General features: G+C 35.8%; 1 protein-coding gene across 1 annotated transcript in view; it reads right to left on the reverse strand.

The window, feature by feature from the left end:
- Nucleotides 1-22,685, reverse strand: part of APOB (apolipoprotein B) — a 36,075-nt gene extending 13,390 nt beyond the window's left edge. The window contains 25 exon segments of the mRNA XM_015622378.2: nt 503-879; nt 2,534-2,679; nt 2,949-3,136; nt 3,260-3,435; nt 4,691-4,901; nt 5,468-5,589; nt 5,806-5,988; nt 6,490-6,701; nt 7,903-8,070; nt 8,801-8,992; nt 9,286-9,462; nt 10,003-10,240; nt 10,580-10,791; nt 12,263-12,409; nt 12,610-12,727; nt 12,897-13,124; nt 13,873-14,092; nt 14,827-14,912; nt 15,096-15,220; nt 16,221-16,376; nt 16,561-16,714; nt 17,711-17,856; nt 18,692-18,807; nt 21,273-21,311; nt 22,628-22,685. Of these exon segments, the coding sequence (XP_015477864.1) occupies nt 503-879; nt 2,534-2,679; nt 2,949-3,136; nt 3,260-3,435; nt 4,691-4,901; nt 5,468-5,589; nt 5,806-5,988; nt 6,490-6,701; nt 7,903-8,070; nt 8,801-8,992; nt 9,286-9,462; nt 10,003-10,240; nt 10,580-10,791; nt 12,263-12,409; nt 12,610-12,727; nt 12,897-13,124; nt 13,873-14,092; nt 14,827-14,912; nt 15,096-15,220; nt 16,221-16,376; nt 16,561-16,714; nt 17,711-17,856; nt 18,692-18,807; nt 21,273-21,311; nt 22,628-22,685 (4,195 nt within the window).
- Nucleotides 22,686-25,879: the final 3,194 nt, after the last annotated feature.

Below are 25,879 nucleotides of genomic sequence, written 5' to 3' on the forward strand. Positions count from 1 at the left end.
AAGGAAGGCTGTCCTTTTGCAGTTTGAGATCCCAAACTGCAATTTCAGGGGAACTAACTTAAAAATATTATATTATGGCAATATATAGACATAAAAAAAGAGACAATTTTATATACATATATACACATATTAATGGATTGAGAAATAAATTGTGGGCATACCTACAGATACACTTGCACACCTGATTTTGAAAACAGTTGACTTATCAGCTGTACAAGTGTTTGTAGGATCATGACTTCAGTTTTAAAGGACAGTTCCTTCAGTAAGGAATATCCAGGAAAATATGCACTCTAAAAGTCTTTACTGCATTAAACTGACTTCATCTTCAGTGCCTGAATAAAAAGGCACACATAATATCTTTAAAATCAAAGGGAAAGTGATTCGAGATCACACATCTGTCTTTAAATAAGTGCAGGCAAACTAATGTATTGTACCTGATGAAAGGGATATAAAATAACTGAAGTAGGTTTGCAAACATTGCAGTCTTAGCAAACATTCTTACCTTTCACACTGTAGGAAAGCATCTCAAAGACAGAATCAGCGTTTGTGTTATAGGTAGCTTTTACGCTGTTCCCTCTCTCTGTGGTGCTGTTAGTCACGGTGTACGCGGCTGTCCAGTTGTAATAGTTGCTGTACACATTAGCAGAGACCTCTAACTTGCCCAGCAAAGGCACACGGAAAGGATAGGATTCTGGAACAGTAAATGTTGGGATTCTGTATTCCTGAGATGGCACACTTAGTCCTATGGACTCCATCATCAGAGGAGGTGTTTTAACAGTCTTTGGCATCCATATCTCATCCGATGATCTTCCCGCAAACGGCAGTGGAATATCAATTACAAAACTGTTTTTATTTAGATTGTATCTGACCCGGCCTTCACTGGAAAATAAAGATAAGTCTGTTAGAAACTAATTTCATAAAGCACATACAGGAGTTTTCATGATTTCCTCCCCTGCCCATGATACTGAGCTTACTTTCATGCTTATAACCATGTCATGACTTTAGTTTTAGAGAGAAATGTAATGATCAAACATTAATATCAACATTTTCAAGCACTCATTCATCAGAATTTATCAAAAGTACTTTTGGTATCAGGGAATTGTTTCAATGATTTTCCTCTCATTTCATAAACAAAGGGACTTGTAAGTAAATTTTTAAAAATCCTCCAAAATCACTGTCACACTTGTGGGATGCTCAGTATCAGAAAAAGGCAATTATGTTTTCTTGAAAAAGTGATATATTCTTATAGAAATGCATGAAATTATATTAGTGTTAGACATGGTAAGAATCTAAAATTGAGAATTTATATATCTTTCTCATTATAAACATTTCAAAGGTTTCATCCAAATATTCAGCATTTTTTTTATTCTAAATAAAAGGAAATAAAAAATTAAGCATGTGACCAGGAACTAGGTTTGGAAAATGGATCGCTGGCTTAAAAAGTGTATTTAGGAAAATGCAAAACAGAAGAAAATGTGGCCTTAATTTCTGACTGAACAATAAGCTGGCAAAGATAATTTTCCTGTTTCTCTAACTGGTCTTTCAATATTGCAAAATCTTGGATTTTTACACTTAGAGCTACATTCTAGGATGAAAATTAAGCAAACACTTCTGAAATATGTTCCTTTACATCTAAAGATTTAACAGGCTACCTAAAAGAGCAGTTAAAAACCCAATTATGATTATTAGCATAGATGATAACAACCTAGGAGAAAAAACAGTTTTTTCCTTGCCTATACTTAGTTCAATGGCAGGAATAGAAATGTATGTCATTAACACACTATCATATTCACACAATGAAAGATAATTCATGGAAAAACAGATCTAAGAGATACGAAATTAAAGACACTTCTTTGTTTGTCTTTTGTTGTTTTTTGTAATCCAATCTTTAACTAGCCTCTGTTGTCCTTTACATTCATTTCAGCATTTCATTTCTGTGAAATTTGACAGAAGGGTAATGATATTCATACAAGTCCTGTGAAGCTCTGTTAGGTAGAAGAGATGGGACCAAAGTGGTGCAAGCATCCCTATGTGTACAACCTCCCTCTGAGCACGTCAGGCGTGGGAGGAGGTCGGGCTGCTCTGCTGGTGATTTACTGGTATATGATGGGTAATGGGAAGAATTTTCCAACAGGTCTGCACAGGAAAATGTAGTGCTGTGAGGGTTATGGCCAAAGTGTCTGCAGGGATGTAGGATACAAGTTTATGAGAAACATGGTTTCAGTAGCTCTCTGGTTTAGAGAGTGTTGAATGTTGTATTTTTATTCAGTACACTTTATAATATAATACAATACTTTGGGATCTATTCACATAGTGCATGAAGTCAAATCTGTATTAAATATATGCACCAATTCCTCTCTATAATTTAATTTCTCTGACCTTAAAGTTCTTTGTTTATGATTCCAATTTTATGCTAATGTTTACAGCAATTCCATGCTGTTTTATAAAACCAAAGTAAAATAAAATAACACTAAAATGGGAACAAATATCTATTCTCAGTTTCCTGCATCACTATCCCAATTTCATTCCCTACCTCTTCAGGAAAAGTTCTTCAGGAATGGTGATAACAGGCAGGCTAAGTTTCTGAATGTTCAGTTCCTGCAGTGCACTTAGTTTGTCTTGCAGAGTCTGGGCATAAGGGACATCTTTTGATGTCTTTTGCAGCCAGGTATTGGTTGCCTGCAATGAGGAGAAAAGTTTATCAAAGTAAATAAAATGTTTTGGGACTTCCCAGTGAAGTTATCTGAAAGTTATTTGAACTACTCAAATACTGGGGTCTAGGTATCTGCTAAAGAGAATTTGTTCTATCAAAGCTGGAAATACACAGCTTATTCAATCTGATGAGTAATTTTACAAGTAGTTCTTATTTTGGCTTTCATGGGGGAGACAAGAATTTCTAAGGGCTATGTACTGTTGCTGTAATATCTACTGCATGTTGAAAACCATACCAGGATAAACTGTGACATGATATGTCGCAGTGTCATATCTGTATGAGCCACTTTCCGATCCAGAAGTTCATTGGCACTCTTCTCTAGGGTTTTTGGGTAGTCTGAAAAGTCAACTGGGAAGGCAGAAGACAGTTTTTTCACAGCAGCACTGGCACCTAAATTCCACTCTATCTCAATTTTCTCAGCATCTAAAAACCATGAATTTAAAAGAAAAGGGTAAAATTAGTAATATTCTTATTTTGAGATATACTATGAACTAATGTAAAAAGATGCTTAAATTTACATGTTGTGGATCATGCTTTTTCCCCTACCATATCTGAGAAGAACTCTTTTTGAAATTGAGTTTCCATGAATTGTTGCAGCTGAGCTTATCTGAAGATATGCTTTGTTTGGTGAATAATTAACCAATGCTTCACTTCTAAGTTCGGTTTGCAGGCGAGGAAAAGAAAGGGTGCCTCTTAACATTGCCTCTTCCACTCCAGCATATCTGTGAAAGAAAAAATAAATGTGAATAAAAATATTTAATTGTATTTTTTCAGGAACAACTTCATCATTTAAATCTACAGCAAAGGCATAATAGGTGTTATAAAAAACTTAGATTGAATCAAACTTGCAAACACTATTCTAATTCAATGAATTTTTTCAGCTTCTGCTGCTAGTTATTTTGGAAAATTTGGAGTAGACTATTATAATGCTACTGTGCACTAGTGAGTCTCATTACTCACAGTAATGATTCTGTGTTAATTTCATAGGAATGAAAAGGATGGAAATATGTACCTGTCCTGGTAAAGTTGTAACTGAACCTAATTCTAAATGCCTTACTCAAGCTGAGTTCTCTACTCAGGACACAGACTGTGGCCATGAATCACAAAAAAACAAAACACTTGACAAAATATATTATGCCAGTGGGCTTCATTTTGCTTTATTCATATTTATTTTATAGCTCTGTAACTTTGTTGACTTGAGCAAACTTCTAATGTTATGTTAGTGCAAATGAAAGGGAATTGAGGTCCCTGACATCTGTCCAAAGCTCCCACTGATATCAGAGGCAATTCTACATGAGCAGCAAAGACAAAGACTCCCTGGGGCACCATCAAGATCACAGAATTCCATGGAAGATTGAGGTTTATTAAAGAATGTGATCAGCCCATTTCACTATGGGCTTGTGAGGCAGACAATTTTAGAAACCCTGGCAGGCTGAACATTTTTGTTAGATCCCCTGTAGATGTTCCCGGAAATATTCTCATCGAGAAGCGTGGGAATTTTTACAGGAAGCTCTCAGTTATTTTTGGTTTTGTTTCTTACTGAGTGCCATTAGATTTCTTCATGGGGAGATGTAATAACTTTTTCTGGAGTCAAGTATACCCAGTAAAAGATAATACCTCTCTGAACAAACCTTGCCTTGTTTATATCCTTGGATTATCACACCTGCAATAACAGTAGTACAATGCATTCTTGTAATCATGTGTGTGCAAACATGGAAGAACTACCTCAAGGAACTTGTAATACAAATTATATATATACATATAGTAGGAAAGGTCAATCCATGTATTATATATATGCATTTGATGTATTACAAATAAAATACTTTAAAGTTGTTTAAATGGGGTTTCAATGGCAAGTTTATCTGTCTCTGTATTTAAAAAATTTCTCCAAAATGAGATAAAATTTCCCCACATTCTTCCCCCCAATAAAACCTTTTAAAAGGTAGTTGTTAAATTCTAAGTGTTTTTCTGAGTTACCTTATCTGGCCAGTAAGAGTAGCTTCTGTAATCTTCTTGTTGTTGACGTCTAAGACAAAAGTGTATGCTTTCTTCCCAGAAATTGATTCATCAGTAATTCTTAGGTTTGTACCAAAGTCAACATCAACATCTGGAATCTGGACATCACTGGTCAAAATCTTTTTGCCTCTGTTGTACCTGAAGGTCAATGTGGCATCATGCTGGTTTGCACCTAGAAAATGTACTTTGGTTATTCACAACTATAGAATCTGTTTGGACTTTTCTTACAAGCAGAACAAAAAAACATCAGATGAAAATTATATCCCAGTAAAGATCTAACACAGCTTTTGATGAGTCTGGTTAGAAACTGGGTCATCTCTTTTCTTCTCATTTTCTAAACACACCATGGCTGACCCACCAACTCATCAATACTTTTGTTATTTAAATGATCCCACAGATGTTTTTTATGCTTTCATTCCATATTTCTTAAAAAACATATTTTTCTCTCGCTTATATAGACCCCCTGAACGTGTCTTCCTTGCATCCATTCACCAACATCACACTTATTAAAATCATTCAAAATAAAAAATCAGCCTCTCATCATGAAAGTCTTGCACTGGGATTGCATACATGAAAGGAAATGTGGTTAAATTGTTGGCTTATTTGGCTGTGAAAATGGTATTCTATCTTACACTGTTAAGAATACTATTAAGATTTATTAATAAAAATGTATTTTCTGGTAAATGCCAGTTCAAAGCTGAGCAAAACCACACAGGTTTGTTTTTTTTTGACTCTTACCTTCTGCCTGGACAGCAAACTTTACAGTGTCTATCTGGTCATTTCCCTCTCTCTGCAGTTCGTAGTTTGCACTTGCAGAGTATTCTTTTACTTCACCTGTGGACACTAATTCAACCTCAAATCTACAGAAGGAGTAAACAAATGCCTTGTAAATAACTTTTTTGTCCATGACCACAAACAGAAGAAATCATACAGTTCTCAACAGCTCTCTTTCTGAGCTGCTGCTGCCAGTAAGTTTGGAAAGACTTTTGAAGGTAAGCTTGATGTGAGAGACTACTGGAGACTAAGAGGAAGGTAGTCAGCACAAAATAAACATAGTTTAAGTTGACATGACTTACCTGGATTCTCCAGCCAAGGGAAAATATGGAACTGCCTCTGTGTCAGTGGAATTAGAGTACAATACTTTGGTGCAGAAATTTAGACCAGGAATGAAAGGCTTGCAAGAAGTTGAGATTACTTGGTTCTCTGTCTGAGTTGGAATCTCTTCAGTTTTGGCTGGAGACACCAAATGCAGTGTATTGCTGGAACAGAAAAGTCAGTCATTTATTCCCAGGACAGCTGCTCAGACATCCTATGAACACAGTTAATTCTGAATAAAACTCGTTTATTAATGTAGGGGCTAACTGAAATAACACCTGGCTTCAAATGATGTAGGTATTATTATTGATAATTATGATTTAGTGCATTGAGCCATTTTCTCTCTCTAAAATTAATGTAAGTAGTTAATTAAAATTTAAATATATATTGCTATTTTAATAATTTTGTGAAAGAAAACAAAATAATGGAAATTTTAGGAGTCTTGTATAAAATTTCAAAAATAGTGACAAATAATCTGTAAGCCATGACTGAAAGTTCTCAGTTATCTGACATATTTGCTTGTCTTATAAAGAATTACAATGCCTGGGATTTTTCAGAACTGAATATTTCTCCATACCTGCCCTAGCCTTCCAATTCCACCACAATGAAAACCAAGGAGAGAAGGAAGAACACAGCCTTGAAAGCTCTCATTCAGTTGTCATTACCTGATACTGAGGAGTTTTACTGGAATCTTCGGAGCAGGAATGCTGAATTTCAATTGTCCAGCTTTTACACTAACATGTGCTTCAATTCCAGATTCATGGAATATATTGGAATTCATCTCCACACCACTTCCAGCAAATTCAGGCATGTTTATTCCCAGGTGTGTCACAAACTCAACTGCTACTGAAGGTTTAGCAATGAGATCTGCTTGCATCTATTTAATAAAAACAAAATGGGGTATTTATTTGCCCAATACACTTCTTTCTGGTTATACAAAAAAACCCATACTTCTCCTGATAATACAGAGGTAAGTTTTATAGAATTGATTTTGCTATTGAAAAAATCTTATTCCTAAATCACATAATCAAATGGCCCATATAAGTGGTAACTGTAATATAGAAAAAACACAGCAAGATGATAACGCCAAGGATCCCTACCTACTTTAAAGTAAAAACACTCATGCTTCAGAAAGATTTTATACATGGAGCTACTTGCATTATTTTTAAATCTGAAGACAAGAGCCAGTTTTCCATCATAAGGAAAAAAAAAATTGGCAGTTTTCAAAGACAATGAGCAAACAGACAAAACAAATGGATCCAATATTTGAATATCTTTAAACACAAACCAGCTTATTATCAAGCTTTTGCTTTGGCCATAAAGGAAGAAAGGACAGAATTCAAAATTCTGGAAAAGATTCCAAAGCTAACTAAAGAGCAACAAGTACTAAATTTGAGGATTTATTTTTTATTTTTATTTATATTTTTTTTATATGGTAGAAAATTAAAAGTTTAGATGAACTGAAATTACTAAGAAATTCTTACAAAATATTGGCTAGGCTAGAGCAAGGTAGTTAGAACTGTAAAAAGGAATAGAAATATTTCTATTTTTTTAAATTTTAAGTGGATAATTAATTTTGTGTCATCTACATTTTCCTTGCTACAATTTTAGGATGTTTCCTCTCAGCTGAAAAAATATTTTACTTGACTCTCTTTTCAATATTTCTTTTAACTGCTAATCAAAATTTTTCACTTTGAATTGGTCACAACAAAATGTTTTGTTAATTTTTTTGGCTTGAACATCAAATTAATATACTGTAGCTTTTGTACCTTGTAATTTGAGTGCAGGGAGAGAGAAAGAAACAGATTCAAATGTTGTATTTTTGAAAGACTGATTGAAATACTTTTCATTCATAAATTTTACTATGTCTCATTCACAATTTTTTATATGCATTATTTCTTAATCTAATCTAAATGTCATCAAATCTAAATTAACCAAGACCTCTAATGAGTAAGGTTTTTTTAATACTGAGAACATTTTGCAATCTTTAAAATGCTTCTGGTGTTACAGTTTTATCTATAAATGAAAATGTAGATTATTAGGAGGAGAAAAAAATATAGACAATTATTGTGACTTACGCTTTTTTGTTGAAGCTTTGCAGCTACTCTTGCCCCAGGTGTTGCTATTCCAGACAAGGCAAATTTCAGTTGCAAACCTGCTCCAGTTGGAAGCTCAAATTCATTGTCCATGAATATGTAGTGGACAAATAGATCCCTGTCAACACCTTTTGAGATGGCTTGTGCAATCTGTGAATCAAGCAAGGAAATGAACACTAACAAATCCACACTCTGGAATCAGGGAATGCTGTAATTCTATAATGCAAAAGTTAATTTCATATGGAGTAGAGAATCTAATTTCCACAGATTCATTGTTTCAAAAAATATACTAAAGATTGTCAGCAAATTCTGAACTTCAAATGAATACCAGATTTTTTACCATCATTGATACACATGGGGTATCTACCTTTATATACACATACAAAGGTGAATCAGTTTACATACCATGTAACATTCTGGTTTCCCCAAAGTCAATGACAAAGCATTATTTTACTTCAATGAAAGAAGGATATTAACAAATAAACCTAAAATGTACTACATATTTTCTTTTTAAAATGACAAAGTTGAAATTTTTAGTATTAACACATATTTACATAATTAAAAATTTAGTCATCTAACTTAATAGCCAGTACTAAAGTTTTGGGAATTGTTCCAGAATATATCTGGATAATACAATATGATCTGAACTTCCCCTTTTACTTTCCCTTCACCAATCCTCCAGGAGGACTCTTATTGAGAGTCTTCATAGGCTTCTCATGTCCTTCAACATAAGCCTGGATATTTTATTTTAAATAATTTCTTTTCATGCTGGTATCAAATATTGTTACATAATAGTTAAATACAATCTAAATATTAAAAAAAAAAAAAACTGGTTAAAAAAAAAAAAGTTGATAATGACATTGCTGCATCAGAAACATACCATTTCAGGAACAGTCTGAAGAGTTTTAACAGTCTTTAAAATCAAGTTTCCTAGCAGTTTAAAATCATTGAGTTTGATGTACCCAAGTTCTTCTCCCAGGATCCTTAGATATGCTCTTCCTTCTGGAGCTTCTTTGCTGCCCAATTCTTTTATGAGTTTTTCAAGGTTAAGTATTATTCCTTTCATGATATCCTGAAAATTCAGTCAGAAAGCAATAAACCAGTTTTATAAGAAGTATGTATGGCCATATATCTAGAACAGGTACTTAGTGAATGTCAGTTATTCTGAACATGCACTTACAAATTTCTCTCCAGACAAAGACCCCTCCAAATACAAGTAAGAAAACATGTTGTTAAAAAAAATTAAGGATTTCTTTTTATCTCATCAGTGAAGAGAAGCAAAATACAGAGTAAAGCAGTAAGTGCTCTAATTACTGTCTACAAATAGGAATGCTGTGCTGCACAGAGAAGGTTTTCAAGCTGTACCTGATCCTGCTTTCCATCCTGTGAGTAACCAAAATAGTCAAAAAGTGCCTTGGAAACCTGTTCTGGCACTTTGCCATCAACCCAGTACAAGGCCTTGGTTGCAGTGTCTGGGAAAAATCCCTTCTCTCCAAACAATGCTTCCAGTGTTGGTTCAAATCCCTTTCCATCCAAGCCAAGCTGAAATGAACAGAAAAGACAATGCATAACTGAGACAGTTGCCCCCTTTTCTTTGGAACTTTATAACATGCACACTTTCTGGAGAGCAAAAAAAATGCATTTAAAGTGTATCCTAAAGCCCGTGATACTTAAGGGAAGATATGGATCACTGTACCTTATAATTCATTTTATCTCTGTGGGGAGGTTCAAGAAAAAACCTGTGCATAGGCTGTATCTCACTTAAAATCTCCTATGAGTACTTCAGTGTGCCAGTAATGATTCATTAGCACAAAGTCAATTTGTTACAGATGGGTTCATTTTACCCTGAGCCCTTTAATAACTTCAAAAGGGTCGTCCATCCAGTCAGTGGCAAGTGACATCACATAATGGGTGGCTTGCTCTAAAGCCCATTGAGACCAAATCAAAGTCCCCTTACAGTCACAGTGATCTCTAGATTTCCCCTAAAGCTTTTAAAAAAATACATTATGCACAGAAAGTTGTTATAAGAAAACAGAAATGAGAAAGAAAGGTACTAGCAAATGTTTCTGATAATTGTTGTACCTCAAAGACATCACTTGGGTCAAATCCATAGGCATGCAGCGTGGTTTTCAGCATGGTCTCTTTAGGAATATAGCTGTTTGGATCAAATATCACATTTCCTTCTACTTTGGCAGAGATGGGGTCAATTCCAGGTACAGAAACTCTTTTTGAAATCTGATAATTCTGTGAGAATTTTCTGAAATCTTTGGCTGTTGGGAGCTGATTTCCTTTCAGAGCTTCTTCAACTCGGCTTTTTAGACTAGGGAAGATAATAGCAATTAAAATATGATTAGTATATTTTCCAAAAACTCATTTAGTCTTAGTTAAAGGATTTTTTATGCTGTTTGCAGACATTCATCCAGCTGTGCTGATTGCTAATGGATAGCTCTCTGCACCCATTTAACAGTAAACATAAGATTTAAGGGAAAGACTATTATCTAGCACTGTTCTGACAAAGCCAGTTTACTCAGCTGATGTGCTTGTTCAAATAAACAGATAAAACAATCAGAAACTCCACTGCTAGATAACTACTACTGCAACTATGGTCAAAAACCTTTTCCTTCCAATGAGACCAATAATACCCCTAAATTTCACTTACTCTTCAATGCCCAGCTCTTCAGAGTCCAGAATGTTGGTAATGTGAGAGGCAACAAAGCTTTTCACTTGCTCACTCTTCTCCTTTGTGAGAACTCTCAAAATCTTTGCAAGATCACTTGGGGAAGGATTTTTCATCACTAGGAGATAGGATGCTAGACGTTTGTCTGTGGGTGCATCCAATTCTAGGAATGCCTTGAGAAGTGCTGAACGGTCCTATATAAATAAAGAAAGGTTTACATTGATGAACTGTCTCATGGATGATATTGCTAAACCCTTTTGGGAGTATACAGGGTAAAATAATCACAGAACATTCTTAATTGGAAGGGACCCATTGAGTCCAAGTCTTTAGTGAATGCATACCTATTTTTGTACATTATTTCTACAGCCTATCACAACAGTTTCTTTGAAGTTATTTTGCTAAACTTTCTTTTGCTAGAAAACATCATAGAAGTTATGGCTTTATTAAAACTGATTTTCATAGAATCAGAGGATCACAGAACCATTTGTGTTGGAAGGGACCTTAAAGACCACCTAGTCCCAATTCCTCTGCCATGGGCAGGGACAACTTCCACTGGACCAGGCTGCTCAAAGCCCCCTCTAACCTGGCCTTACACACTTCCAGAGATGGGGCATCCACAGCTTCTCTGGGAAACCTGTGCCAGGGCCTCACCATCCTCACAAGAAAGAGTTTCTTTCTAATGTCGAATCTAAACCTACTCTCTTTTAATTTGAACACATTCCCCCTTGTACTGTCACTAAATGATCTTATAAATATTCTCTATTGTCCTTTATTTTGTTATACTTTTAATTTTTCCCCTATTCTTTTTCCCATTATCTTTTTTTGGTTGGCCTTTCTTATCCTTTATTTTTTTTTTATCTTATACATATAAGTTACATTTTTACTTAAGGAGTCTGATTTTTGATTGTTGGGAATTATATGTGCAGACAAACTGTCAACATTTTGAAAAAAAATCATTCAAATTGGGAAAAGAAAGTGATCAAAATCTACTGCTGCAGGAAAATTAAAAACATAGTTTAAAACTAAGCAATAATTAAAAAATTTAAATGAAATTTAAATAAATGAATAATAATAAGTGAAATTTAAATTTAAATAAAATTTAAACTGAATCTGAGAACATGAGTTTTAGATTTTTTAAGCCTTGTCTGGAAATAAGAGCATATCTTTAGGAGAAGAAATTTTTTAAGACTGAAACTATCTCACCATACTCAGCAGAAATTCTCTGTATGCTTATTAAACACAATGCAAAAAAAAAAAAAATCTACCCAGTATTGTTAACAATGACAACAAATGGCAGTATAAAATAGGGACATGATTTTTTTCTAAGTTAAATACATTTAAGTCTGGGGTAATTAATTAGTTAACAGCTCATTTAAATAAGCAGAATTCCATTTAAGACACTTAAAGGAAAAGATCTGAACTTCCCATTTAAATTGAGATTATCAATACAAAAAAACTGCATCTCAAAAGAGCAACATCATCTAAGTCAGGAGATTTCCCAGATATGTGTAAGGAAACTTACTAAAGGGGTTCTGAAAACTGGAGACAGCTAAAAGGGAGATAGCAGAGTTGAAACAATGGGAATAGTTTTGCATATTCAGTAACTCCTGTGAGCAGTCAAGGTGAACTGAGAACAGTTTATCCTGGTTCTTTTGACCAATTTACCTCTTCAGTAATTGTCATTTTCCTGAATGCCTGGATGGCTGCTTTCTGAACTGAAAGTGATGCAGCTTCATTTCTGATACATGTCTTCAGAGAAGATTTCACACTGGGTTTAGCTTTCTCAATTACTGCACCCATGTTTCCAATAGCCTGGCAGTGATGAAAACACAGAAAGATGATAAAAGCTTCCTCTCCACCAAGAGAATTACAGTAATATATGTGATAATATGTGATAATATGTGATAATATGTGATAATATGCGATAATATGTGATAATATAATATAATATATTAAATATAATATTAGCATTATAATAATAGCCTGCATAAGGAAAGAAGAAAGAGAAATACCCGCAGTGTCAGGTATGTGAGTTCATCTTCCCCAGAACAATCAGTGCCAAGCAGGGATACCATGAAGTCTGCAACATCTGCTATTTCCTCTGTCACAATCTTCTTCTCATTGTAGAACCTAAAGAAATGGATAAACAGATCAGAAACAAAGAGGAAATTGGGAAATGTCTATATTTGATTCCTAAAGAATAAATAAATGGAAATAAAAATATTCTCCAAAAGTGAACACTCTCAGGGTTTACTCTAAGCACTGTAATTTTGTACAATTGCATGCTATCATTACTTACTTAGTAACAGAATGACTCAAGCCATAAAATGAAGCTCTGCTTGGCTGATACTGGGCCATGTTAAGAATTTCCCGTATTCTTTGTGGAGTTGGAGAAGGCAACAGTCCCAGGGTGTATGTGACCAGGTCTGCCACGAGTGGATTCACGTTTCCAGTTCGCAGGATTTGAAGGATTGCACTGAAGCACTCTGGAGTCCCACACTGGGCCAGGGCCTGGACGGTGATGGAGCTGAAAGGAGAAGAGATGACTTTTATAAATTAATTCCCTGTTTGCAGTTATCACTGCATGTTTGAAACAAACATATGGCAGATTTATTAAGGTGTTTTAATAGAAATGATGAAAGTTTATGTGTGACTGGAAGCAAATTATGCAATTTCTTACCAAAAAGAAGCTTCTTGGTTTTACAAGTTGTAACCCAATTAAATTAGAACAAGTAAGTATTAATGATATGATCATTACATGGACATATCTTTTTTTTTCCCCTTCACAACAGACTTTTCCACAACTTTAAGTATTATCATCTAACATATTGACCCAGACTGAGGCTCTATTTGCTTTACAGATGGAAGACATAAAGTATATGTGAACTGGCTCAAGCCCAGCTGGGACAAAAGACTAAGGGTGTGGAGTGGAGGGCAGGGTCAGACCAAACAATAGCTCTCTTCCATGTCTGCTGAAGTCTCATACTCAAAACTGTGTTTGTTGCTCTAAGTCACGGAATTACAGCCATTGTCCCTGAGCAAAGCTGCCTGAAAGATATTTGGCTATAAAAACACATCCAAAGGATTGTCAGGCACACACAGCTGGCTTGATAGTCCCTTCCTTATTTCCCTCATAACACTTATATTTCTGAAAGCCACTCTACCTCTAATACACCTCCAATTTAAAACCAGTTGCAGCAAATCATCAATGATAGCATGGTTTTGCCATGGCATTGATGTGTGGTGTTCTTGCACTGTGAACTGCTGAAACCTACCTTGAGGTTTCCATCATCTTTGGAACAAGAGAGCCAAGAGTGCTGTTATGTAAACTTCTCAGCCCAGAAACAAATCTGTAAAAGAGTCTTGCTCTCTGCTGGTTCTCCTGGGAGGCTGTAATTTTCTGCATTTCCTGCAGGGTTTTCAGAACAGCATCACCCTGCCTGGACAGTTTGGTGTCTGCACTTTCCAGTGCAAGTCCCTTCTCTTCCAGTGCATCTAGAAATTGGAAAAAAATTCATTCTTTATGTCTCTACCAGAGAGATATGTTAATTTTTATCTTGTGATACATTCAGTATAAATAAAAAAGTTTGTACATTATTTTATATGATAACTATCAAAGTTTAACAGCTGAATGGCTTACAGAAAAAATGGCACAGAATTTAATATAGCTGTCCCAAAAGTTGAATATTTGCATACATTCTTTTATAGTTTCATGAAGATTATTCTTTAACACCTCTCATATTAGCACAGTTTTCTTTTCCAACTTTTAATAAATATATGTTATAAGAAATATTTTATGACTGGGATTAACAACTGCAGGTCAGAAAAGTATGCTTCAGAACAAAATATATAGTAATAATGGATGGTTTACATTTGGCACTGAAGCTAAAAGATGCATGAGAAATTACAGGTAACTGAAAAGGGTTCATTAAACTAATGTCCAATAAGATTAAAACTACTTTTCAAGCAAATTAAGCATTTTTAATCATAAAGAATAATTTTAAAATTAAAATGAAAACACAAAGATTATTTAAAATTAATAGTGTTTATAAACTTCTCAGCTTTTCCTATTTTATACTCAAACTTTTCCTTACTAAGTTGATAAAATTTCATTTAAAATGATGAATTTATTTTGTCTCCTCATCTTTAATTAGTTCAATATAAAAAATTCACAAAAAGAAATTCCTATTTTGTCTATGTATTTTTAATATTGAGAACTGCAGCTATACCTCCATCAAAGTTTTTGCTAGTGATCTTTGGGGTATCCTCAAGCTTCAGAGTCTGGTTCACCTCTGTCATGACACCATAGCGATTTCTAGGAAAGAAAAATTCAGTGCTTTAGTTGAGCCCATTTGCCTTTACAAGGTTTTGACAGGCCTCCTGTCTTGTTAAAAACAAAATGTCTATTTAGGGATGAAGTCAGGGCAGATTGTGATACACCACCATTTAAAATGGGTATTTGTAAATAAAGGGTAATGACAAATAGTGAGCAACCCACTTGTATGAGGAAGGCAGAAACAGATGTTTTTCACTGCAGACAGCATCTCTTATGTGCCTTTTCTTTGCATCAATATTGTAATGACAGAACTGAGTGCTCTTCAGAAGGGTAGATAACGGGCTGTTCTGTAAAATAAATAGTTTGGCAGTCAGCTTACTGAGTAGAATAGGAAACAATCATAGTTTTAAAGGCTGACAGTTTCATTGCAAGATTAACAGTTACAATTGGAAATGAAGGTGCATAACTGGAATCGTTCTTACACAAAGACAAAATTGTGCCAGTAACAATCTTTGGACTTAAGTCTCTTGTCAGGCAAAAATCCCACTGAAATGTTCCCTCAGGCCTTATTGAGGTGTTTGGGTTAGTAGTTACTTCATGATTGATCCCCTGCTGCCTATAACAAAGGCTCCTTCATAAAACCAATTTGTAATTTTTGGAATAGCTCAGTCCCCTTGCAACAACTGTGATGTTCTCTTTACATTACTCCTCTTTAATTTCAGTCTCGTGACAAGAATTCTACAAAAAGCTATAGAAGTGGCAGAAATTATAAAACGTGTTTTCAGCATTATATGAAAGTTTTTTGGTTTTTTTTTTAGTTAAAACACCAAAAGCACATATGCCATCATATCAGAAAGAAATCTGACACTATTCGTGCAAGCAAGTGCATCTGGTCATTGTGGATTAACAAGTAGACTGAACATTTTGTCAAATAATTTATTTCAGGGCATCTAGAGCTCTTTCCTCTTGGACCTCACATACACTTTAGAGTTTTGGAGGACTACATGTTTTAGATAAAACTGGAATTTTGAAAATCTTGACCCACAAAACAAAAAATTTGGCTATGCTCTGATAGGTTATTGAATAACCAATAGTACTAACTCCATATATGAAAAGCTGTCCTTTAAAATAGAGAAGAACATGAAAGAAGGTTAATTACACTCTTGCTCTTCATCTGTTTTTCTTTATTGACAAGCAACAATACCGCAGTCTGATCTAAGGGAAGGGTGCAGGAAAATCACATTTTAAAAAAATAAATATAAAACGTAGTCATGGCAGTAGTTGTTTACAATTTTAAGTGTTGGTGTGAAAAATGTTACATTATATAATTTTTAAGGGCATACTTACTAGTCCTTTTACAATGGCAATAGGGCTGACATGATCTCTGATGGGACTGAAGTTGTCACAGCCTTTCAGGTACCTGGTAATTGAAATATCTTCTGCAACATTCCCTTTTCTGGATTTGAATTCAACTTCACTGTCACACTTTCCGTACACAGTATCCTGAAAAGAAGTAAGAAGTCAATGCCTTTGCTCATGCTGTCAGACACTTTCTGATCTAATTGAAAGGCACCCTTTCTGATCTGAATGTCCAGGCCTTTTGAAAATGATATTCAGGAATAACTCTGTCTAGGTGAGTTTTTTCCATTGGTTAGCACAATGAAGTGAATTCTTTCAAAATACCTACCATTGGAATTGTTTTTATGTTTTCCACTGTTTCTGTTGGCACAAGGAGAGCTGAGATGATACCTCTCTTGAGATTCAGTATGTTCAGAGGCTCATCCTTCTCTGGATACAGCTTGACTTTTGTTCCATCCTGAATGCTGAATTTTAGCTCATTCCTGCCCCCCAGAAAAACAACATTAGTATGAAATCATATTAAAGCCACACAGAACATGTTATCAATAACCTAAAGCATCATGTTTATCTTGGTCTAGCATTATTTACTACTCACTACTGTTACTAACAGAAAGTATTACTATGAAAACAGCAAAATTCTAACCAAGGACATTTTGATTTCACCAGATTACGTCATCTAAGGGCAAGCAAATACCAAGAGCAATGTCTGAAAGTTGAAATTGCATAATTTCTGAGAGGAGATAAATAAATTTTTAGAATGAGGTAATTATTAACTACTGCAATAGGCTACAAAATGATGGGAAGGATTCTCTACTAGTCAGAGTCTTTAAGTAAAACTTTAATTGTTTTCTGTTAAACATATTTTAACTGTCTCAAGTTGGTTTGAGATCTCTAGCTTGTGAGACAAGATGACTACTGAGCCACTGAAAGAAACATGAAGGAGCATGAATAAAATATGCACTGACAAGCGCTAGAGACTAGCTGGGTGGAGGGAGTAGAAGAAATTAGTTACAAAATCAGATAAGTAAGGAAAAGATTAGCTACACAGGCCGTCAGAGATTGGGATTGGAAATCTGGACTTCAGTCTCAAATACCTTTCTATTGCACAGTCTGTTAGCAAAGGAAAATTATCTCAAACCAGCTGAGTGCAGCCATTTGAGAATGTGCTTACAAGAAGGAATGATAATTATACTAGCAAGAATCTTTTGGGGCACTACACTGATGTAGACAACAGATATTAAGAAACCGTTCCAGGTGAAAATCTTGTATGTAAAATTCCCTTCCCTACTGGCAATTGAGATCTATGTTAATCCTAAAGTGTATCAGGGAGAGTTTTCCTGTGGAACCACCTTATAAATCTACCATGTTATCATGAAATGTGTTCCATGCCTAGAAAAACATAATCAGGGTGGCCTGTTTACAGTGCAGCCTGTCCCATGTTAAGGTCCCAAGTATTGAAGATAATTGATATTGCTTACTTGGACATGGCACTTGCAAAGTCCTCAGAGTTCTTGGACTTTTTCAGAATAGCCCTTCCCTCAGTGTCAACGCCAAATGTCTCCCTCAGGGAGCAATGCATTGTCCTCAGGATGAAGCGGCACAGCTGGGGTACCTCCAGTTCAACCTGAAAACACAAATATTATATGTTATTCTTTGTAGCATTATCGCATTTCCAGGATCACCCTGATGCTGCTTTGAAAATTCCTTGGGTCTTGTAAAGTGTCAGGATTACCCTGCCACCAGCAGTTGGGAAAGACTCCAAAGTGCTCTAAATAGCTTAAGGTAACTCCACAGAGGAGATAAGAGGGAAATTGCTTGGTGAATGGCATGGATCATACTAAATGAGCAACTTAGATTCTGAGAATTTTGAGTATTAGAACTGCATGAAAACTTGAGTCATTACACTGATCAATGTACTTAGACTCTATCAGAACAGTATGTGCTAAATAAAAAATATTTTTTCCAGTTATTCCATTTCAGGAAAAACCCTCAAATCATGATGAGAAAGTTTTGGGCAAGATAAGGTGCCGCTGGGTAGTTAAATGGCCTATGGGACCTTTTACTCCTACAAGTCTGGTATTGTCTTGAGTTACCATCAGCAGGCTCGCATGTGATCTTCATGGCACCAGTGAGTTATTTTATTTCAGCTTCAGAATGTTTGATGGACATTGGTAGACTGAGCCTGGGAGCTAAGGAGAACTGAAATACCATGTCATGTCCCTTTCTCATGTAAAAGTACAGTCAGGCTGGGATTGAAATGCAGGGGCACAGAGGTATGAAAGACTTCTGCCATCCTCAGTGCCCTCTGTCTAGAACAGGGAAGGCTTAGTCTTCATGATTCCCAGTATGTGCCCTTCAAAAGGATGATCTTGTTTGGAAAATCACTGAAGGATGCTCCCCAGCTGCCAGCTCCCATGTTGTTAATTACAAACTGGGTGTCTTTACTCCTCTTTGCCTACCTTGCAAGTGATCTTTGAGCCGCTTCGAGAATCTGCTGTTCCTGCAATCCCACTTGATGTCTCTGCTTCATATGAGTAAACATATTTTCTGAGGGGTTTAAATCTGGTTGCATCCTCTGCAATTAGGAAAATGAGAGTGTTTAGGACCTGGGTAGGATATACAAATGTAATCCTTACAGTGCACGCTTAGTGTTGTGTCACTAAAATTAATGCCAGAAAAAGGAAGCCTGAAGTCCCACAGCCCTGTAAAAACTTCTTTTACAGGAATATCTTTCAGACAGAGAAGTGATGCCTTCATGTCAGTTGGGTACTTTCTGAAGTATAGGACAACACTTGTGGGAGCAGTGTAAGTTTTGGGGTCCACTGCTCGGATGGGATCTGACAGTGTGACCCCACCTGTCCTTCAAATCACACCCAAAAAGCAAATGAGAAAAACAGGAGAAAACTTGAAGTGTGAAATTGTTTTAAAAACTACCCTATGGCTTCTAAATTGAGCCAATCAAATTGCAATTTTCAAATTGGTAATAAAAAGATTCCTTCCAGCTCAGGTTTTTCCACCATAATGCAAATGCAAAGAGCTGCTTTACTAGTCACATGACTGAGACTGAAAGAAAAAAACCCACAGAAATAGACAGAACACCAAAACTACCATTCCTCAATACAATTTCACCCAAATTTATAGAGGATCTTTCTGCCACAGACTCTCTGAAATACCATTTACTCTAATTCACTTATTAGATCAGAAAATGTTACTAGGGTAGATTATTTTTAATGGGTATAAGCTTTAGTTACATGAAGAACATCCAGAACTGGGGAAAAGCACTAAATTATGACTAAGACTAGTGCAGGAGGGAGTAAAAGAGGAAAAAATAGACTCCATGTCAAATACAGGTATATAAGATATTCCTTTGGTGTCTGGAATGAGTAGCATAAGCCAAACAGTATCCAGGCATTGTTTTAAACTGAAGATGATGATCAGGCACTTGAAGTGTCTGTGTTGGAGCAGTCTAGATCAATCTGAAGCAGAAATTACTGTTCCTTTGGTTTAGACTGAGCAACTCACTGGAACTGATTCTGTTGTGATCCTGAATGAAAGGCAATTTCCTAAATTGCTCCTCTGTGGTTATTTGTGACTGCCTGACCATATACAGTCCTGACCTACTTTTATAGAAAAGCCAAAGATAGGTAATCCCAGTGTAAACCCAAATTCCCACCATCAAATCTGTATGGCTTTGCCTGCCCATCCCTGCAGGAATGTTGCTTATTCTTCTTTTATCAAATCTTTGTCATGTCAGAAGCCAGTGGCAATTTTAATATTGCTCTTTATGTCACACCATTTCATACACAGGGACGACAACAAATTAGTACTATAAATCTCTAATTTCCTCACTGCACTATCACTTTTATAAGCTTTACATACTTTAATAATGTTTTATCTGAGATTATATTCATGTAATTGCTGAACAGAATTATTGTAATAATAGCTAACTGTCATACAGTAATCAGCATCTTTAAAAATTTTGAAAACTTAATTAAATTATTTATTTAACTCTAAAATTAGCTGCTATTAAAAGATTCATCACTAACCCTGTCACTTTTGGTTATCCTGGTCTATAACTGTATTCATAAAAAACTTGCAACACCAGTATCTACATTGCTAAAGTAAAAAAAAAAATTGCTTCATATTCTGCTTTTAAACAGAAATTGATGAAAAAGGAATAGAGAAATTATAAGCTTAAAAATACAAATAACAAATAGTAATTGTATCAAAAAATAAACAAGAAATTGGCAATGAAGCCCAGCAGCCTTTGAGGTGGTTCAAGCATCTGAAGTAAACAAAATTTCCTGGAGATGGTGCTAAAGCACCCAAGAAAAGAAAAAAACCCCAGACCCTGAAGACTAAGAACAAACCAACCCATTCAGTACTTTGACCCTGTGGTGGAACATTATGTATCTAACCGAGCAGTCAGGGCCAGTCAGAGTTCATTACAAAGATAGCACCTAAAGTCAGCATTTCCTGACTCTTGGCTTGTTTAGAGAAATTGCTGTCCTTGCTGACAGAGTTGATGATTTATTCCACAGGTATTTAGTTAGATACCTAAGTGCAATTCTGTGGGCTTAGCAGCAGCTGTGAAGGGTAAATAAAATGTGAGATTCAGCCCACGCTGAAGTTTAGTGTATGTAACCTCACTGTTAAAGCTTCACATTTGGTGAAGGGATTTGGATCAGGGATTTCTAGATTAAGGAATTTGCATCTGACAATTAAGAAATAAATAAAAAAAAACCCCAACCAAACAACAAACCCACAAACCCAATGGAAAGTAGTTTCTTAATGGGAACTTTAAGAAAGTTCAGAAACTCAACCTCAGCTTGTCCAATCTTAGGAAAGTTTTAAAATTATTTGAACCCAGCCTAATGGATAATTGAATACCTACAATAAATGGCAAGCAGGACTTCAGGATATTACCATGACTTTCATTTAAGTTCAGAAGAAAAGATTAGGATAACTCAAACTCTGAAAGATGCTTTCAGTTAAAATAGTGACATAAGATAACAAAAGGAAATGCAAGTAATCACTTACTTGAACATCCTGGATTTCCATTTTCAGGTGATTCTTCTTCTGTAAAAAACCCACAAACATAATTAAAAGTTGGAAAAGCTGTTTACAAAAAAAAAAGTTTGTAAAACAAGAGATATGAAATATACCATATAACATTTTGCTTTTAAATTTTTGTCTATTTGACCACACAAAAATGCTGCAAAATGGATGAATGGCTATACTCTAGTTTTTGTATGTTTAAGGACAACTTTGAAGATTAATACTAAAATTCTCTGCCAATAAATCTTTTCTGAATATTTAGAGTTCATTCCTTGAAGGAAAAGAGCTCTGGTTGGAAGCCTATTCAAGAAGAATCATTTGCTCCAATCAGTCTTAGATATGTTCCATATGACTCTATTTAAATAAAATAAAATAAAATAAATTAAATTAAACATAATCTACTTTATTTTTTTTACATTTATTGGATGCTATGTCATTCTTTGGGATATCACACATGAATATTTACACATAGCACTTTTCACCATGTTCTCTGCACACTTTTCAAGTTTTCATTCTAGAAATTCTAGGTAGACAACTGTATAGAAATAGACTGTCACAGCAACAATAGCAACAGAAATACTACTATTTCTATTAAAATAAAAATAATAATATTATTAATAACAATTAGAAACAAGGTTTATTGTATAGCAACACATTTTTGCAATGTCAGTCAGGAACAGAATATTAGTTCAACAAAGATGATGAATTAGTCCTTCATATAACACCAGACCTCTAGACTCACTTTTCTCCTTAAGCTCCTTGAAGCCTTAGATAAGGCTACCGAGCTGTATTCTAAAAAGCCACTTTTTGGGAAGCAAGAATAACTCACAATATCATCATATTGATTTCAGTTGTCATTTCTGATCTTAGGAAAAAAACCCTCTACTTCTTTTACTGATGACTGTGCCCCTTTAAAATTGAATTTAAACTGCCTGCCAAATGCAATTTCCTTTACTGCTCTCTCTTCATGTTTGCTGCAAAATAGGTTGGTAACAGCTGGGCCAAGTGTGCATGGTATCTCCAAGCTACAGTAGCTCCATGAGGGTTTAAAAAGATAGTACTACAGAAAAACAGTGAATGCCTTACAAGTTGCAAAATACATTAAATCTGTTCAAAATCCATCAGGCAATATTCATGACTTTTCTGCATTGGGATCCTCCTATGACTGCCCATTCCTATGAAGGGAAGAAATTTTATCTTTGCCACACTGAACCTTTCTAATTCTATAAGCCATGGTCCTTTTGATTTTTTATTATTTTTTTTTTTTTTAATATTATTGTTTTAATGGGCTCATAAATAAAGCAGTAAAGAGCATGGACATAAAAGAGAGTACTTACGTGTGAGAACTCCACTGCTGAGCAGCAGGGAGAGCAGCAAGAGCTGCACAGGGCCCATGGTGAGCCCTGGTCCCTTTTGCCGCCCTTTCTTTTCCTCTTTTTTCTTCTGTCTTCAAGTCTTCCCTGCTGCCTCAGAGGGAGAGTGAGCCTTCTGACTTGGACCTCCATTTATATAGTCTGTAGCAAGCAGCTGAGTCAAACAGTTTAGAAAGCTCAGAGCAAATTGCCAAAGGTCCAAAGGTGAGAGTCCCAGATCCTCACTGCGCTCCACACCATGCCCTGCTTTGGTTACTGATAGTCACAGAAACATTTAGGTTGGAAAATACCTCTAAGATCATTGAGCTAACCTCCAGCAAACTGGGGACTCTCCAGTTAGTCAGGACTGCTCATAAATGATTGACAATGCCTCAGCAAGCATTCCTGCTGGCTCCCCATCCTTCCTCCTCTGAGAATCGAAAACTATCATTTTGTGAACTCTGTGATTTCATGACGAATCCAAACACTCCTAAAATACTGTCCAAGTGCCTCTTCTTCCTTGTCTGCCCCTTCTGAAGAGTTTAGAGCCTTCCACTATTTAGATCCAGTAATTCAAGTCATCCCACCATGTTCCCATGATGGCCACTATATCACTGATTCTCTCCTGCACAACGGCTTCCAGCTCCTCCGGTTTCATCTCCATGTTGTGTCGCACTTGAGTTGTGCTTCTGGTCCTGCCACCTTTGGAGGGGAGAAGCTCTAATTCCTATGTGATTATTCTCAGGTGCATCCACTGTCTGTAACACATCAACAACTCTCGTGTCTTTGCTGCCACAAAAGCAGGTCCCCACGCCTCACCTCTGCTGAGACGGCAGATCAAAAGACTGGGGTAGGACACGGTCCCTCAAACACTGGCATGCTGCCCCAGGCTTATCTGAAGGCAGAAGACTGAGCTGGAGATAAGTCACTCTTCCAGTTCACTGGTGTTTTCCTTAAGCAGAGTTTTAAGAGCAAAATCCCCCAGCAAGAGACTCTAACAATGTATTCATATAAATGTACCACATCTACATAAGAGTGATTACAATGCATAAATTAGAGATAGAAGAAATTATCACTGCATCACACTTTAGTATAGATGCTGAGAGGCTCAAGAATAAGAGTACTTGAGCAAATGAGAATATTGTGCAACTACTGGCAGGAGATCAAGAGGTTTTTTTTCTTTGGAACAAAATTTGTCATATGCCTTTTAAAAAATATTTTATTTTGACTTGAAATATTCAGGTAAAACAGGTCATGTCTATGTTGAAAGTAAGCTCTGTATAATGCTTTTGTTTCTGTATTTTTAGGTTAAATTTTTGCTTGCTAATAATAGCAAAGATATGAAAACGATGATAAATTTTATCTGAATGAAGACAATAAATCTAGAAATAAGATAAACTTGGTTAAATGCAAACAGCTCCCCCTTTTTAGGGTTATGTGTATTGGCAAAAAAGACAGGGTTTATGTCATGAGAAATTCTAGTAGTTTGAATTCTTTCTCTACTCATATTTATCAAAGCTAACTGCAGTAAAAAATTGACTATGGAAATATTTAAGAACATTTTGTTCAGTAAATTTAATTTTCATATATCTGATCAAATGGAAATGTTTTGACATTCACATATTTAAATATTTTTCCTTTCCTTGTTGAGTCAAAAATCAAAATTTGGCTTAGCTAAGCAGTAATTTCTATAACCCTTCAATGTTACTATTTTACCATACATCATGGTAGTTATCTTTAAAGTCTCTTATTTCTTCATACCCTTTCTCTCTTGGACTTAGTAGCTGGATTACATTTCCCAGGGTGCACTGAGATCATGTAACTCCTCACATCAGCTCAGCCAAATGGTAACCATTGATGTATGATGGCCTGTGTTTTCCAATAAGGGAGGCATCTTTCTCATAGTCAGGTTTTTGTCTGATGACATTAACAAAAGTATGCTGTTTTACAGGCATTTCTTGCAAGAATTCCTTTCATGAATTCATTGGTGTTGGAGACATTAGGAAGACACTTTGTTTTTACCATTCTGGTTTCTCTCCTTGGCTTCTACCAATCAAAGATACAATAAATCAGTAACACATTTTTATTTTTTACTTCTAAAAGCAACATTTTTTGTTTACTTTTGTGTTCACAGCACCCCCAATATGTGCTGTGATATGTAAAAATTACTTTTTCTTATAGTATGATTGTACCAAAGAGATCGCACAAATACAGCATTTTGTTCATAGCATTTAATTCATTTCTGCATGCAAACTTAAGGGCTTTGACTATTTCCTAAAACCCATTTACTTGTTCACTGTAACACTGAAGATAAATAGAGCTCTGGAGTGCCCAGCATTCAGAGTTAGCTATTTCCCTCTTTTGCATGTGTCTCCTCACTGCCTTCACTGCCCATGGTTTTTCGGGCTGAAGTTGAACCTGGCTGTATTAATATCATCTTGCATGGCTATAAAAAGGTTACAAAAGTTATCACTCAGCCCATAAGCATGCAGGTAACAAGTGCACCAATTGCTGTGACAGTTTTATACTGCTGTATTACCTAGTGTCCTTGATTTGGCTGAAGTAGAGTTAATTTTCTTCTTTAGTAGCTGGTGCAGTGCCATAGTTTGGATTTAGCATGAGAATAATGTTTACAGCTCACTGAAGTTTTTCTTGTTGCTTAGTGTTTACCCAAGGTCAAGATTTTTCAGTTTCCCACACCCTGCCAGAGAGGAGGTGCACAAGAACCTGTGGGGGAGCAGAGCCAGGACAGCTGTCCCAAACTGGCCACAGGGATATTCCAAACCAAGGAACATCACGCCTGGTGTGTAAACTGGGGGGTGTTGGTTGGGAGCTGCCAATCACCACTCAGGGATGGGCTGGGCATTGGTCAGGGTGTGGGGAGAAACTGGGTTGAGCATCACTTGTTTCCCTTGGGTTTCATCTCTCTCCTATTCATTACAATTCTTCTGGGTCACAAAGCCCATTGCTTTTGCCTTCATCAGACATACTGCACGTGGATTGAATCAATGGTCTTAGGAAATGCAGGAAGTAGGACAATATTTCTGATATGCCAAATTAATTTTATACAGAGAGATAATTTGTGTGTGTGTATATTATGGATGTGCAAAATCTCTGACATGCTGTCGAAGCCTTAGCAATTTTGGAATTGTTACATGTATAGAATTGAACAAAAAATCCAATTAACACTCAAATTTTAACCAAGCCTACTAAACTGATTTGGGTTTAAATATTGTT

This window comes from Parus major, chromosome 3, assembly GCF_001522545.3.
Source record: "Parus major isolate Abel chromosome 3, Parus_major1.1, whole genome shotgun sequence".
NCBI lineage: Eukaryota > Metazoa > Chordata > Aves > Passeriformes > Paridae > Parus > Parus major.